This window comes from Scophthalmus maximus, chromosome 17, assembly GCF_022379125.1.
Source record: "Scophthalmus maximus strain ysfricsl-2021 chromosome 17, ASM2237912v1, whole genome shotgun sequence".
In the NCBI taxonomy this organism is placed as follows: Eukaryota; Metazoa; Chordata; class Actinopteri; order Pleuronectiformes; family Scophthalmidae; genus Scophthalmus; species Scophthalmus maximus.
In genome coordinates, this window is record NC_061531.1 from 3618942 (window position 1) to 3634264 (window position 15323).

The 15323-nt window shown below is 43.4% G+C and overlaps 1 protein-coding gene across 4 annotated transcripts in view; it reads left to right on the forward strand.

Annotated features, from left to right (window-relative positions):
• The window catches only part of hdac5 (histone deacetylase 5), a 51949-nt gene that overhangs the window by 27926 nt on the left and 8700 nt on the right, over nt 1-15323 (forward strand). For all 4 annotated transcript variants that reach the window (XM_047327988.1, XM_047327989.1, XM_047327990.1 and 1 more), the window contains 21 exons: nt 118-365; nt 497-641; nt 783-888; nt 2252-2379; nt 3249-3380; nt 3530-3639; nt 5583-5699; nt 5864-5975; nt 6105-6218; nt 6357-6550; nt 6653-6771; nt 6900-7083; nt 9716-9827; nt 11744-11877; nt 12416-12536; nt 12849-12898; nt 12986-13093; nt 13191-13246; nt 13365-13452; nt 14566-14685; nt 15200-15297. In XM_047327988.1, coding sequence (XP_047183944.1) covers nt 118-365; nt 497-641; nt 783-888; nt 2252-2379; nt 3249-3380; nt 3530-3639; nt 5583-5699; nt 5864-5975; nt 6105-6218; nt 6357-6550; nt 6653-6771; nt 6900-7083; nt 9716-9827; nt 11744-11877; nt 12416-12536; nt 12849-12898; nt 12986-13093; nt 13191-13246; nt 13365-13452; nt 14566-14685; nt 15200-15297 — 2596 coding nt within the window. The remainder of the gene's footprint in view (nt 1-117; nt 366-496; nt 642-782; nt 889-2251; nt 2380-3248; nt 3381-3529; nt 3640-5582; nt 5700-5863; nt 5976-6104; nt 6219-6356; nt 6551-6652; nt 6772-6899; nt 7084-9715; nt 9828-11743; nt 11878-12415; nt 12537-12848; nt 12899-12985; nt 13094-13190; nt 13247-13364; nt 13453-14565; nt 14686-15199; nt 15298-15323) is intronic.

Sequence of the window (15323 nt, forward strand, 5' to 3'; positions counted from 1 at the left end):
ATGAATCAACGCAGAAAACAATAAACAAAAAGATAAAACTTTGCAGTCAAATACAAAATACAGTGACGAAAGTGAAGACAGAAGGTTGATATCTTCTTCATTTGCTGTGTTTTCCAGGTGGGGGTCCAGGGGAAGGCCCAGGAGGAGGAGGAGGCCCGGTGGACCTACGGACAGAGCCCAGGGTGGGGTCTCTGTCTGGGGGTGCGCCGGTGGACACAGCCCTGAGAGAGCAGCAGCTGCAGCAGGAACTGCTTCTGCTCAAACAGCAGCAGGAACTGCAGAAACAGCTGCTGTTCGCAGAGTTCCAGAAAAAACACGAAGTGCTAACAAGACAGCATGAAGTCCAGCTGCAGGAACACCTGAAGGTAGATATAGTCCTGGAGGCATTTAGTTGGTCTCAGAACCTACAGTACAAGTGATCGGCAGGACGGCACAACCAAGAAAGAGTCATTCAGTAAAGTGTGTGTGCGTGTCTGTGTATGTGTGTGTGTGTAAGCAACAACAGGAGCTGCTGGCAGCCAAGCGGCAGCAGGAGCTGGAACAGAAGAGGAAACTGGAGCTGCAAAGACACGAGGAGCAGGAGAAGCAGAGACTGGAGCAACAACTGCTGCTACTGAGGAACAAGGAGAAAGGCAAAGAGAGTAGGTCATACTGCTGCTGTTACTGATGCCAATACTAAACCATCAACGTGTTTGTTCTGACTGCAAGCTGGTGTTTGTGTGTGTGTGTGTGTGTGTGTGTGTGTGTGTGTGTGTGTGTGTGTTTGTGTGTGATTTTGGAAGGTGCCATTGCCAGTACTGAGGTGAAGCTGAAGCTCCAGGAGTTCCTTCTCAGTAAGAAAGAGCCTGGTCCTGGTGGACTGAACCATTCCTTCTCCCCAAAGTTCTGGTGAGAGCTTTTCCTGTCCATCACTGTAACTTTACATTTCGGGTCAAATTCCTCAACTTGATTCTGGGAATCATGCTTAAAAAAAAAAAAATCATCTCAGCTCTTCTTGTAAACTGCAAGGAGAACAGTCCAGGAGACAGAGCACCTGTACTTCCACTCCTCAGAAAAATATTCTTTTACCCACAAAATGATGTCACCGCCGACCCGAGTTCAGTGAGTCTTTGTTAAAGGACATGTCTTAGTGCTGGGCCAGAGATGTTAGATAGCTGTAACTTTTTTACCAAGAACAGAAATAATGATATTGGTCAAAATCCTTTCAGCAAGCCTACATTTGACTTAATTTCCCCTGATTTAGAGGCTGTGCATGCACTGAAATAACCCTGTGAAGACTCTGTTGAATTAAGGGGCCACTGTCAACTTGACTGTATAAATGGAAAATGTTTCCCAGTAACAGATCCTGTCTGGACACACCAAGTATTTTAGGCTCAATAACTCAATGAGGGTTGAACAGTTTTGTAGATCTCAGTACTCTTAATGCAGCTTTCATTTTGTGTGGCATCACATGAGTAGCTCATACAGTTGGGCCATAAATTTGCCATATTTTTTGTTTTGTATCTGTGTCAACAATAAAAGAAGGCATTAAGTATTGGGACAGCATCATCATGGCACACTGACAATTGTTTATCAGCTCAAAACAATTTCTTCAGTTGGTAACACAAAAATGAATTAAGTTTGTTCAAATTAAAGTAAATAGTTTAAGAAGTTAACATAATTGATACCACTTTTTTTTTCAGCGGGGATTTAAACGATTTTTTTAACATCATCGCATCACTTTCAGCATGAACGTAATCAGATTGACATTACGACCACGGCAGAGCAAAGGAAAAGATGCACAGCCTCAAGACCTAATGCATGTCTTGTAATTCCTTTTTAAAAAGGAACTTAAACCCTCATTTTAGCTAGAAGAAGAAAGCATTCAAATCAAGTCGACGGTCAAGCGAAACTCTGTGAATACTACAATGTTAACTTCTTTAGGAGGCTCCTGTCGTGTCGGAACAATCCAACAACTTGGTGTTCCTTTCATTCTCGTTCTGTTCATTTCAGCTCAAAATGTTTCACTGACTCCAACTTTCAACAATCTTCTGTCGAAACAGGAAGTAATCAATTCGAGAAGCTGCACAGAGAAAATGTTTCCATTCTCACAGGAACAGGAAATAACAAGGAAGTCATTCTGGGAGATCTAGGCACTGTCTAAACAAAGCAGAAGTACAGTAATAGAAAACCACCTTTAGTTCCACACTCACTAGTCATTACTAGTCAGCTAACCGTCGTTTCCCTTGTGTTTACGTGTGTCTTTCTGCAGGGGGCACACCTCCCTGGAGCAGGGCTCTCCTCCGCAGAGTAACACCCCGGGAACTCCTCCATCCTATAATCTGCCCTCGCTGTTGGGGAACTATGAGAGCAAAGATGATTTCCCCCTCCGCAAGACGGGTAGGAGACAAGTCCGCTAATTATGAGCTACTTTCGACTTTTTGTTAAGTCGATTACAAATGTTGTTAGTCGCGGGTTGGGTTTTTTTGGGCTTGTTTCTAAAGTTTAGTTGCTTATTTGGGCTCGCTCCCTGTTCGTCCTGGCTCTCCCCCTTTTCTCCACTAAAACGAAAATGCCTAGTTTGTCCCATAACGCGGCCACCGTTTAACAACTCCAGGATGAGGACTCATGCATGACCGGCCCTTCTCTGCCTCCGATTGGTTAGTTCTTGTTGCCTCCCGTGATTCAGTTGGCTCGTTTCCTTGCCCATCCCTCTGTCAGTAGCTGCCCTGTCTACCTAACTGTCAGAGGGTAAATAAACGTTCACATAACATTCAGCTTCCCGCGGATTCAGATACTCTTTAGGCACATATAAAACCTGGATGTTTTTTTTCCCCTCTTCATGCTCCTTGCTCTTCACCTTGACTTTTACATCAGGATACATCTACACTCCTACTCTCGCTGCTCATCCCAAGCTATCAAACTAGCCAGCCAATATGTGGGCCAGCCAAAATGAAATGCGACAGTCTCCTGCTGGCAAATAACCAGGCACCTTCATGTAACCCCATTTAATACTCTGCCAAACAAAACACTGCACTTCACGATGAAGCATAAGAGGCACAAACATGCTAAGGATATGACAATATGACAAAAAAAGCAAGATTGACAATACAGACAAGCAGCTGCATCGACATAAAATGTATCTTCTTTTGCCTCTATAAAAACAGACTGTAATATAACACATTAGGGTTCAATGATCAGTTAATTTTTTGGGATCAAGCAGTTTTCATTGCCCTCTCTCTCACTCCGTCCCTCTGGGTCTTGCTCAGTCTCGGAGCCCAACCTGAAGGTGCGTTCGCGGTTGAAGCAGAAGGTAGCGGAGAGGCGAAGCTCCCCACTTCTCCGCAGGAAGGATGGGACAGTCATCAGCACCTTTAAGAAGAGAGCCATTGAGATATCAGGTGAACACACAGCAGATATCCACTTAAGACTTGTGACACTTAAACTTGCTCAGAATAATACATTTGATGTTTTATCAATTAACTTGAGGAGGAATTATTTCTCTCCCTTCTCTCTTCTTCTGTATTTTGTGTTTGTGTCCCTCGACCAGTCTCTTCTCTCTGTAACAGCGCTCCAGGTTCAGGTCCCAGCAGTCCCAACAGTTCCAATTCAGCTATCGCCAACGGCAACACTGGATCGGTCCCCAACATACAGACCGAGGTAAACACACAACCAAACAGATGTTTTACTCTAAAAATAAACTCTCCTTGACAACCCGTGCAGTACAAGGGTTGGTTTCATTTGTCATCCATTCACCTCCTCACAATGCACCCACTGCTCGAGCTTGCCACCTAGAGGTAATTTTGGGTTAAGAATACTGCTTATTTAAATAATGGCTAAGTGCTTGACAGAGAAAGTAGAAATACATCAATGTCACCTATACATTTCTTGCATGAGTATGGACATTTGAAGACTGAGACTCAAACTTGAAAAAAAACACAACCCCCCCCCCCCCCCCCCAAAAAAAAACCCGCTTTGACCATTCAGCATTTAATATCCTAAAGAACGCTCAGAGGAAACTGAAGATCATGTGTTTTGCTCAGTTTAAATCATATTTAAATAGGATTAAATTAAAAAGGGTCTAAAATGGGACAAAGGTGTAAACCATGAAAGACAGTAGTGGAGAAGGATTAGAAATGATCTATTATAACTGAAACTGGTGTATGTTATGGATTATGAACAAACCTCTCCAAGGCCTAACCCTGATTGCATGTTTCAGTCTTACCTTAGCTTTAGTCTTTCCAGGACTATTGATACATTGATATTGGTGGAATTATTAAAATGATAACATTCTCCAAAATATTTTCCAGTTGTACTCCTCTATTCTCCTTCTCTATTATCCTCCTTATTTTTTAGCTAAACCATCTTCAAATTTTTATTTTTATTTTTCAGTCTAGTCACAAGTCTATTTTCAAATTTTATTTCAATACAATACCCAAATCCATCATTACAACACAAGGTCAGCCAATAATCTTCATCCTACTTTCTTTAGGACAACCTTCTCCTAATTTTCCATCAGATTCCGAGGTCCTCATTGTTGGAGCAGTTTACCAAGTCATATTAAAAACTGCACGAGCCTGAATTCATTTAAAGAAGCAAACCATCTCTTTGTTATTATCCAGTTAAGCAATGCAACATCATTATTATTCATCCACAGTTCATATTTTAATACCTGATTAATAATGCCTTTCCTTTAGCTGTGTCAGATATCTTGTAGTACTTTGTATTTTAAATGAATGTCTTATATTAGGAGGGTCACCTAACAAGCTCCTATGGTTTTTTTAGCTCATCCTGCACATTTCAGTTATTTGTTTTATTTTCTATATTTCACTATATACCGTATGTATCTATTATGTATTTGTCTTATGTGCAATAAAAAAAAAATCTAATCTAATTAAATCAATGTTTTGTTAGATTAAAGGTTGAATGATGTCATGCTTACATATGAGGACATGACTGTTAAATAGGGTAGTGTTAAATATGATAAAATATCGGTGGTATCAAATGCTTCCATAAGAAGGCTACGGAGAATTATGTCCAGCGGCCACAAGTAGTCAGCTTCAGAGCTCAAAGGACTTGTACTGAAATGAGTGGTCATCTAACAGATGTTATCCTGTTATTGCTAATTGCTAATAACATATTTAAATGCAGTGAAATATTCAGGTGTTGTTGTCGTCTCCTCGTTGTTTTGTGTGACTGCAAAGAAACGCCTTTATCAACCTGGATAATGAGGTTAGTAAATGTTGACTCACATGTATCGTCACGTATCGCAGTGGCTGCAGAACTGAAGTCTGAAGTGCAGAGTAAAGAGAGTAAACAGGAAATGGGACGAAACAGATGGACAGTTCTGGTTGTGTTTGGTGGGATATCAGCTAGTTACGAAACAACACACACAATCGGGGTCCAAAGAATGCAGCTCCAGAGAGAGGAGTGAGTAAAATTAGTTGATATGAGGGAAATAGTGTGAGTCACTGGTTACCATAGCAACGTGGATCAATCTGCAGTGGAACCATCATACCACCCTTTCAGATATTGTTAATATGCCACAGTGACACCTGAACTAACGGGTCCGTCCTTGTGTCTGTCTGTCGATCTGTCTGCAGCTGAGGTCTCTCCATCAAACGCTGGGGGCTGATGGGACATTGAGTCCGTTGAGTCTCTATACCTCGCCCTCCCTGCCAAATATTTCCCTGGGACTCCCTGCAAATACGCACATCACGGTCGGTCAACTCACCACACACTCTGACCTGGCATCAGTCCAGTGTTTAAAACCTGGGAACATGAATGTCACATGACCTGCAGTTACCACTTTGGCAAATACAAAAATTGCCACACGTGATTGCGTACAGTTGTAACCATGGTAACCCCCCCTCCCCCCCTCCAGGCCCCTCAGAAGCTGTCTAGCCAGCAAGAGGCTGAACGTCAAGCCATCCAATCAATGCGAGGAGGCGGAGCCCTCACAGGGAAGTTTCTCTCCACATCATCCCTACCTGCAGGTAAAATTTTATTATAGATCATAATTTAATTTTATTTAATTTTATTCCTTTAAGTATATGGGGAAAACAAAAGTATAACAACATTTTATTACTTTGAGCTTGTAAAGATTTAACACTGTTTCTTTGCAGGGGTGGGGCACGATGTGGAGACTCCGCCAACCAGCTCTCACTCTGCCCATTCCTCATTATTGCAACATGTACTACTACTGGAGCAGGCCAGGCAACAGACTGCCATGCTCGCTGGTACACACACACACTCTCTCTCTCACACACACACACACACTCACACACACACACATACACACTAACACATGCTAGTATGCTTATCTCTGCTTCAGTGTCCAACTCAACGTCTTTTTGTTCTTGCCTCCACCCGCTCAGTCCCGATGTACAGCCAGTCGCCGCTGGTTACGGCAGAGAGAGGCGTGTCCAGTGGCATGCGCACGGTCAACAAGCTGCCACGCCATCGCCCGTTGGCCCGCACCCAGAGTGCACCTTTGCCCCAGTCCCCCCAAGCCCTGCAGCAGCTGGTGGTTCAGCAGCAACACCAGCACTTCCTGGAGAAACACTACAAGGTATACACACACACACACACACACACATTATATGTTATTATGTTATTATGTTATTATTATCTTATAATGTTATTATATATTATCATTACCTTGTATGTGTAGATGCTATCGAAGGGAGCAGACCTTCCTAGGCCGCCACCCACCCACCCAGAGGAGACAGAGGAGGAGCTAACAGAGACCAATGACATGCAGGAGGACGACGGAGGGGCAGGACCTCACAGGTGTGGCATCTCAGATTAACCAACAAATCAGTATTGATGAGTGATTCATCTTCATCTTTTGCAATGCATGTAATTGTAAACATCTTAATGCCGTTTGTAAGTCTGTCCGAATACTTTTGACCAATCAGGCTTCAGAAGGAGGGGTCCGACGACAGCACACCCTCCTCCGAGCGACTGAAGGGCGAGGAGGAGCATGGGGGCATGCACGTGAAAGGGGAGAGCACAGAGAGTGAGCTGGACGAAGAGGACGAGGATGAAGATGTCATCCAGCTGGAGGAGGGCGATGAAGAGGAGAGAGGGGCCTACACACAGGTGTGTGTGTAAACACAGATACGTCTTCCCGTTATTATATATCACACTGGTTTTCAAATGTGTTATCAGCCAACCTGTTTGCTGACCTGCAAAAGTTGCTGCGTTTCAGTTTTCTGAGTCATTGCACCGAACCCACTCTGACACGGCTCCAGGTGTTTTTCACCTTTGCACAGCTGTTGTTTTTTGCACGAAATGAAATCCTAAGCTGCCCGAGCATTTGCGTATTGACCATTTCTCTGTTGAGCACTTCTGTGGCTCTCGTTGTGTTGAGTCTCAGACTGTTGTGTGGTTGCTTCTCAGTGTCACCACCAGAGACAGACTGTCGACAGACATAGAGGAAGATTGTGCATTCAATCCAACCAATGAATGCACAGATACATATGAAGAAATATAAAGAATACAATTTAACATGATGTAAATTTAAAGGAACTTCCTTAATTGTATGCTGACCACTTTATCAATCTACAGTGCCTTGACCATTGAGAATGTATGAACTACAGTTATCTTTTTTACCGAACGAAACGTTTTTAACCTCTGACATTACCTGTGTTCTTCACAAAATCCCAGTGTGTTTAGAACTTAAAGCCCCATTGTGTAATTTTTGTAATTTTCTGGGGGCATCTGTTGGTGAAGTTGCAAACTGCAGTGCACCACCGTAAAGTGCACCACCGCAGTGCACCACCGTAAAGTGTCCCCTGACAGGGGACACTTTACGGTGGTGCACCGCTGATACGATTTCAGGTTTCCGGCAGCGCTGAAAATGCAACGCAAATGCAATGTATCCTGGACAGCTTCTTCCAACCCTATTCAACACAATGTAGCAAACATGGAGACTTACACGGAGGTCGGGTCCACCTACTGTAACTATATTTAACTCAGTCAAAGTTGATGAAAAAACATTGGTTCTTTGTTGCAGGTGATTATACATATATGAACACATAGTTATGGACAATATATTCAATTTTCAAAGTTCAAATATAACACACTGTAGCTTTAAAGAACAGATTAAGTAAAGGCACAAAATTCTGAATTGCAGAGCTTCCACCCACATCTCTTTTTTATTCGACAAGACAAACCAACAATTTTTTTTCGTCGCACACACAGAACTGACAGCTAGCGGACCATGAGGAAATATTAGCTGATTTTTACAAAACGTTTATTGGTTTAAAATTGCTAACTGCCCCTTTAATTTTCTGAATTTCCTGGGTGATTTAACATGCTATTATTGTCCACAAAAAAACTGATAATATACAGTATGACAATATGTCAGTGTTGTATGCATAGTTTCATGCAATGCCCCCATGTTGCCAAAAAAAGTGCTGCTTAAACTAGCAGTGTCGAGACAGAGTAAAGTAAATCCATGACAGCTGCTTTTCACTCAATTTTTTTTTTAGTCTGCAAAGAAATTTTAAGAAAACTTATGATGGTTTCCTCAAGTAAAAGCACATACTGTGTATGACGCACCTGTGACGGTGGTCTGTGCAGTGTGTTTTAATGTGCCTCATTCAACAGGAGACGTTAGGGAATGCAGCCTTCGGCCTTGGTTGACGTAAGCTTTGTGTTTCTCCATCCCTTTGACATCGGTAGTGTTCGCGTGGGTCCAGTGACGACACAACACTAGTCCTCTGTCTCATCACGACCCAATACACACCTCCGCCCTGTGTCCACTGTGGGTGGTGTTTGTGCTTCTGGGAAAGGCAGCTTTTAATCGAGGGGGAGGGTTGAATCGATCAATTTGAAATGTGTGATCACGTATAACAGGACAGAGGCACATCGCCGGATGAGTCATCAACAGGGATATTTGACATTTTACAGGAAATGGTCAGATTTAATCATTAAACTACAATCACCCATTTTGTACCCACACACACATACACACACATATATATTTATACACACACACACACACAAACACACACAAACACACGTAACAGCTTCGTTGGTGTCCAGGTGAAGCTCAGCTGAGAGACTTGACACACCTCACACACACACGCACACACAGCTGTCGACGTTGCAGTGACATCACCAGCTGATGACTCACAGCTTTTTGGACTCACAGCTGTGGTGTGTGTTCCTGTATGTCTGTATGCCTGCAAGTGTGTGTGTGTGTGTTTAAGTGTCCACCCACACATGATGAGTCATCCAGATTGCAGCAGGGAGCACAGTTCCGTTCCGTATATATATAGACTGCAGAACGTGTGGCTGCAATGATTACACAAACTCTTAATACACACGCACACATAGACACACACACACACACACACACACACACACACACAGACACTGTGGAGGTTGGTGATGTGTGAATTTTCAGGATGGTCAGTACAAGTGTCAAGAAAACTTAACACAATATTTGAACTCCCACTGTCATCATTATAAAAAAATGTGTAGTAGCACTTTCATAATCAATCAATCAATCACTTTCAGACTATTATCTATCAATGTGAATCAATATGTCTTTTGAAACTTATTTTTATGAATGGTAGTTGGAATTAAGCATGCTGCACTGTTTTTCACACACACACACACACACACACACACACTGCAGTGAATGGACTCATCTCTGATTCATCCTTCTGTTATGAATCCTAACTTTCTCTCCCCCCCATGTCTTCCTTCCCCTTCCCATCAGGCCTTGCAGCAGTTGGGTGTATTCCAGTCCTCATTGCCCCACAGGCCTCTGGGACGAGCGCAGTCCTCCCCCGCAGCCACCGTCAATCCCATCAAACACCTCTTTACTACTGGTCAGTGTGTGTGTGTGTGCGTGTGTGCGCGTGTGCGTGTGTGTGTGTGTGTGTGTGTGTGTGTGTGTGTGTGTGTGTTTGTGTGTGTGTGTGTGTGTGTGAGAACTGAGAACTGACTCTGTTGGCTGATGGTTCAAATGCACTTAACTGAACTGAATGAAATATTATAAATTTAAAAGTACTCCGCTTCCCCTTGTTACTGTTGTATGTGTTGCTGCTCAACGTTTCGTCTCCTGAGGTTCGGGCGACAGCATTAATCCCCATTTCTGAAGGAACTGTTAACCGGAAACTTTTATTACCTTCAGCCACACATCATTAAGGCAGAGTGGATCAAAAACGTTTAGATGCAGTAAAACATATGGCTGAAATGGTGAAGGAAATAAACACTCACTGAGCACTTTATTAGGGACACCAGACTAAAAATGGGGAGCTCCTCTCTTCGCTCTCGAAGCAGCCTCAGTTCTTCAAGTCGTGAATTCCACAACATGTAGGAAACGTTCTTTTCCTTTGAGAGTCTGCTCCATGTTGATGTCACATGACTGAATCACATCAGCTCTGCAGATGTGTATGCTGCGCATTATTGCTCCTTTCCTACCACTTTACAAAGGTCCTGCTGGATTCACTGTCATTTGCCTTAAACCACAACGTTTACTTTGTGACACGGAGCATTATCCTGATGGAAGTAGCCATTAGAAGATAGTAAACTGTGTCCATCAAGGGATGAACATGGTCTGTAATAATACTCAGATAGACTGTGACATTTAAACCATATATTCAATATTAAAGGCACAAAATGTGTCAAGAAAACACTCCCAACACACTACACCACCAGCAGTGGCCTGAACTGTCGATACGATGCAGATTGGTTCATGGATTCATGGTGTTGATGCCACCTTCTGAGCCCAACTTCTGCAGCCTCAGATTTCGGAGTTACCGTAGCCCTTCTGTCCACTCCGAACCAGTGTGGCCGTCCTCCTCTAATCTTCCTCACCAAAGAGACGTTTCCATCCCAAAGAGCTGACGCTCATCCCGAGTAAAGATTCAAGTTGTACGTGGAAATCCCAGGATATGAGGAGAGATCAAAAATATCCTTACATTCAGTCTGTAGGGCACCAACAGTCATATCCTGAAATGTCATTATCTACACATTCTCATGTTTGATTTGAACATTTGTGCATATGCATATGCATTGCACTGCTTACATATGATCGGCTGATTGGATGCTTGCGTGAATCATGAGGTGAACAGGCGTCCCTGATATAATATTAGAAACTTCAAAATAAGAGGACACTGTAAAATATGTTCAGCAAAAACAAGGAGTAAACTTTTGTTGATGTGGCTCACCGATAAAAAAGACACCGTTCACACACTGTGAGTACATGGCTGCAGCAAAGGGGAAAATATGTGCAGTGACCTAATCCTTTAGCTGCTTGTACTTTGTGGCAGTTGTAATGAGCAATGTCCTATTTTACTAACAATCTGTACGGCAGGAGTTCTAAAGTTGCAAAAGGGTGTGAAGGGTCCCGTGTGGTGAGGCAGAGTGGAATTAGAGATCTGATGGTTGGGACGACGCAAGCTCTACAAATTTGCAATTTGTGCGTCTTATTGAATGAAACATGTCTGTTAGAAGCGCTTTAGGTCACATATTTCATTGGAGCTTCTGACATCTTGTGGAGCTTATTTGTTTCCGCAAAAAACAATACCACCATGAATCGATATATAGCTGTACTGTTTAGCCTTTGCCAGGGAGACGGCTGGAGCCCATCCCATGTACCCACGCTGGGCACACACTGGGACAGGTTGCTAGCCAATCACAGGGCTGACAAACAATCACTCCGATAGGCTATTGAGAGTATTTGCTGTAATTCGAGGGGACATGGGATTCACACGTGTCCGTCTCTCACTTGTGACTCCAGGGCTCGTGTACGACAGTCTGATGTTGAAGCATCAGTGTGTGTGCGGCAACGCTCACATCCACCCGGAGCACGCTGGGAGAGTGCAGAGCATCTGGTCCAGACTGCAGGAGACGGGCCTGCTAAACCGCTGCGAGGTACGCGCACACACACACACACACACACACACGCACGCATTTGCACACTTGATGACGTCATACATTCCCTAGCCCCTTGCTCTTACCTCAACCCTGAACCAAGTCTGTGTGTCTAAAATTGTCTTCAGTCTCAAGGTATAAAAGTCAAACTGCTACAAAAGATAGCCACACAAGGAACTACTCTGTATTCACAGCAAAGCTATACACCCACAATGCTGTCACTTCGCGGTTGCACCACTTATCACAGCATGCACTCCTACTCGCCTCTCAGGGAAAGTGAGTGGAGCTATGGGCCTCTGCGACGTTTTACTGTCATTATTTACTGTAAACATCTGTTTCAATAACCCCAAAACACGTCATCTCGGCACGTTTACACTAAAGTTGCATTTTCTACCTCAAATATGAAACAGCTTTATTTTAACAAATGGCAGTCAACAATTCTAAATAATCACAATATTTTTTTTTCTCTATTGTGTAAACTAAAAATGACAAAAACTGAACCCCCTCTCCCTCTGTCTCTCTGTCTGTCTGTGAGCAGAGGATTCGTGGGCGTAAAGCATCTCTGGATGAGATCCAGTCAGTTCATTCAGAGTTCCACACTCTGCTGTATGGAACCAGTCCTCTCAATCGACACAAGCTGGACCACAAGAAATTGCTGGGTAGCTCTCTGACTGTCTGTCTGTCTGTCTGCCAGAGTGACCTCTAATAGTTGACTACATTGCCTCACAATTAAATAACACCACAATATTGCATTGTACTCATCTTGGTTGAATGTACCTAGTTTTGATGTATGTATGAAGTCACATGCATTATTTAGTATATGTTTTACTGCAATGTAACAACAGTAATGTAACAAATATATGTATTTGCATGTGTGTACATGCTAACATTGAACTCTGTGGATTGTCTGTAATGCATCCCGATGCTCACACACTGCAGTGGCTGTAACTGCTGCTGATTGGTTGTTTCAGGTCCAATCAGCCAGAAGATGTACGCTGTTCTTCCATGTGGAGGAATAGGGGTGAGGGATCCATATGTCTCTCTGTCTGTATATGTACATTTACTCCGAGTTTACACCCCAGACTGATTTATGTGCTGCCCCCGGCAGGTGGACAGTGACACCGTGTGGAACGAGATGCACTCGTCGGCAGCAGTCCGCATGGCGGTTGGCTCGGTCATCGAGCTGGCCTTCAGAGTGGCGGCGGGGGAGCTGAAGGTAACACCCAAAAATGAGCCCCAGTGTACACACTTTCCTCCCAAAAATAAACTTTCTGCTGACTTGTCCTTCACCCTGTGTTTTGCTCGTGCACCAGAACGGCTTTGCGGTGGTGCGTCCACCTGGTCACCACGCTGAGGAGTCCACGGCCATGTAAGTACAGACACAGCATCACTGTTAGTTATTAACTAGATTTCACTACTTCACATCTTGGTGATGACTAACATGTTTGCACCCTTTTGTGTGTGTGTGTGTGTGTGTGTGTGAACAGGGGCTTTTGTTTCTTCAATTCAGTAGCTATCACCGCAAAACTGCTGCAACAGAAACTGGGAGTGGGCAAGATCCTCATTGTGGACTGGGTGAGTGACGCACGCCAAACGCACGCACGCATGCACGCACGCACGCACGCACGCACACACTCTGTCAACATGGTCACCTCTAACCCTTTTAATGCACCTGTAGATTTTTACTTTAAACATTTAGTAAGAATAAAGTGAGTATGTATACAATAGTAAGAGTAGAATTATCCAGGTTGTTTTTTGGAATGAGTTCGTGTAATTTATGGGCCAGCTGATTCATTCCCTCGACCACGCTGCCTTTTAGCACTGTCTTGATAAAACACCCAGTTTAACATCGATGGCCGAAAGGTTTGTTTAAGTTCCTCAGTGAACAGAACCGTTATGATGTCTACAGCTTTGAAAGCTGCATCGGGCCATCAAATAAAAACAAAAGGCTGGATGCTGTTTACTTTTTTTTGTTGGTCTTTGGTGCAGTGTCCCTGAGCAAAAGAAAGCTATGCCTGAAACGTGATGAACACACACCGTGCATTCACTCAGGCTGTTCAATACCCTGACAAGACTTTGGCCAAATGAACTAGAAAAAAACTATGCTGAATGTTTTCTTCCACAGCAATTCTCAACCAGTGGGCCTCAGAGCGCCATCTAGTGGGCTGCGGCGGAAGTGGTACTTCAGATGAAGCCCACAACTTGCCGCCAGCTACCCTCAGATGTATTAGTGTCAGTCATTGTTACTGTGAGGACGTAGTATAAACTGCATATGCGCAGTTCATCTTTTTTTATTTTATTTATGGAGATTCCCATCGTCATCGCAGAATTGGACAATGTTATCGCACATCACAGGTTTTTCCTTGTGCAGGCTCAAAAGTCGGTCTGATATTTTTTTTATCTTTGGGACTCTGCTGGAATTCGCAATAAAAGTCCCGTGGCTTTGAAAAACATTTGGCTGTACAGTATGATTTTGTCACGGCCGACAATCCAGTGGGACAGTGGGGTTTGAGGAGAGTCAAAAAAATTCAGAACAAATCAGGCAGTTTGTCTGTTAATACCTGATTATTCTTAACCAGCCTTTTTATGAACATGTTGACAGGATTCTGTGTGTTCAGAGTATGTGTGTACAGTATCAAAATATACCACTAACCTTCTTTCCGATGCCTCTGTGACCTGTCACTGCAGGACATTCACCACGGCAACGGCACCCAGCAGGCCTTCTACAGTGACCCCAATGTCCTCTACATCTCCCTCCACCGGTACGATAATGGGAACTTCTTTCCTGGCAGTGGAGCTCCTGAAGAGGTAAACACACACACACACACACACACACACACAATAACCTAACTTCAACAAGTGTTTTGTCTCTTTTTGTATGGACACAATTGCTCACACCTGTAGCTGTACAGTGTGTTTTTCCCCTGGGTATCAATAAAGCCAAATATTTGAATGTGTGCGTGCAAAGTGGAAATGAGATCAAAATTAATTGTTCGCAAAATATTTGAGCAGCAGTGCTCGCTACCTTTCGTTTGTTTAAAGGTACGACATGTTTGTTATATATATGTTATATATTTTCTCAAATTGTGTATTTACCTTATCTTAACAATTTTTTTGAAAGTAGACAAATCTGTTTGTTTAATCAAGGCACTATTCAGTTTCATTTGGTCGCCAGTCAGCAGCGTCATATCTCCTTGTGTCAGCGTTGTATTCCATGTTTTAAATTTCTGTTTGTGCACACACACACATATACACAGAGACAAAAGAATCACTAAAATAGGTGCTATTAACAGTTATGACGTCTCCGTGTCCATCTCTGCAGGTGGGATCAGCAGCAGGTGTTGGTTTTAATGTGAATATTGCATGGACTGGAGGAGTGGAGCCACCAATGGGTGATGTGGAGTACCTGACTGCTTTTAGGTAAATCTTCTTCTTCTTCCTACTTT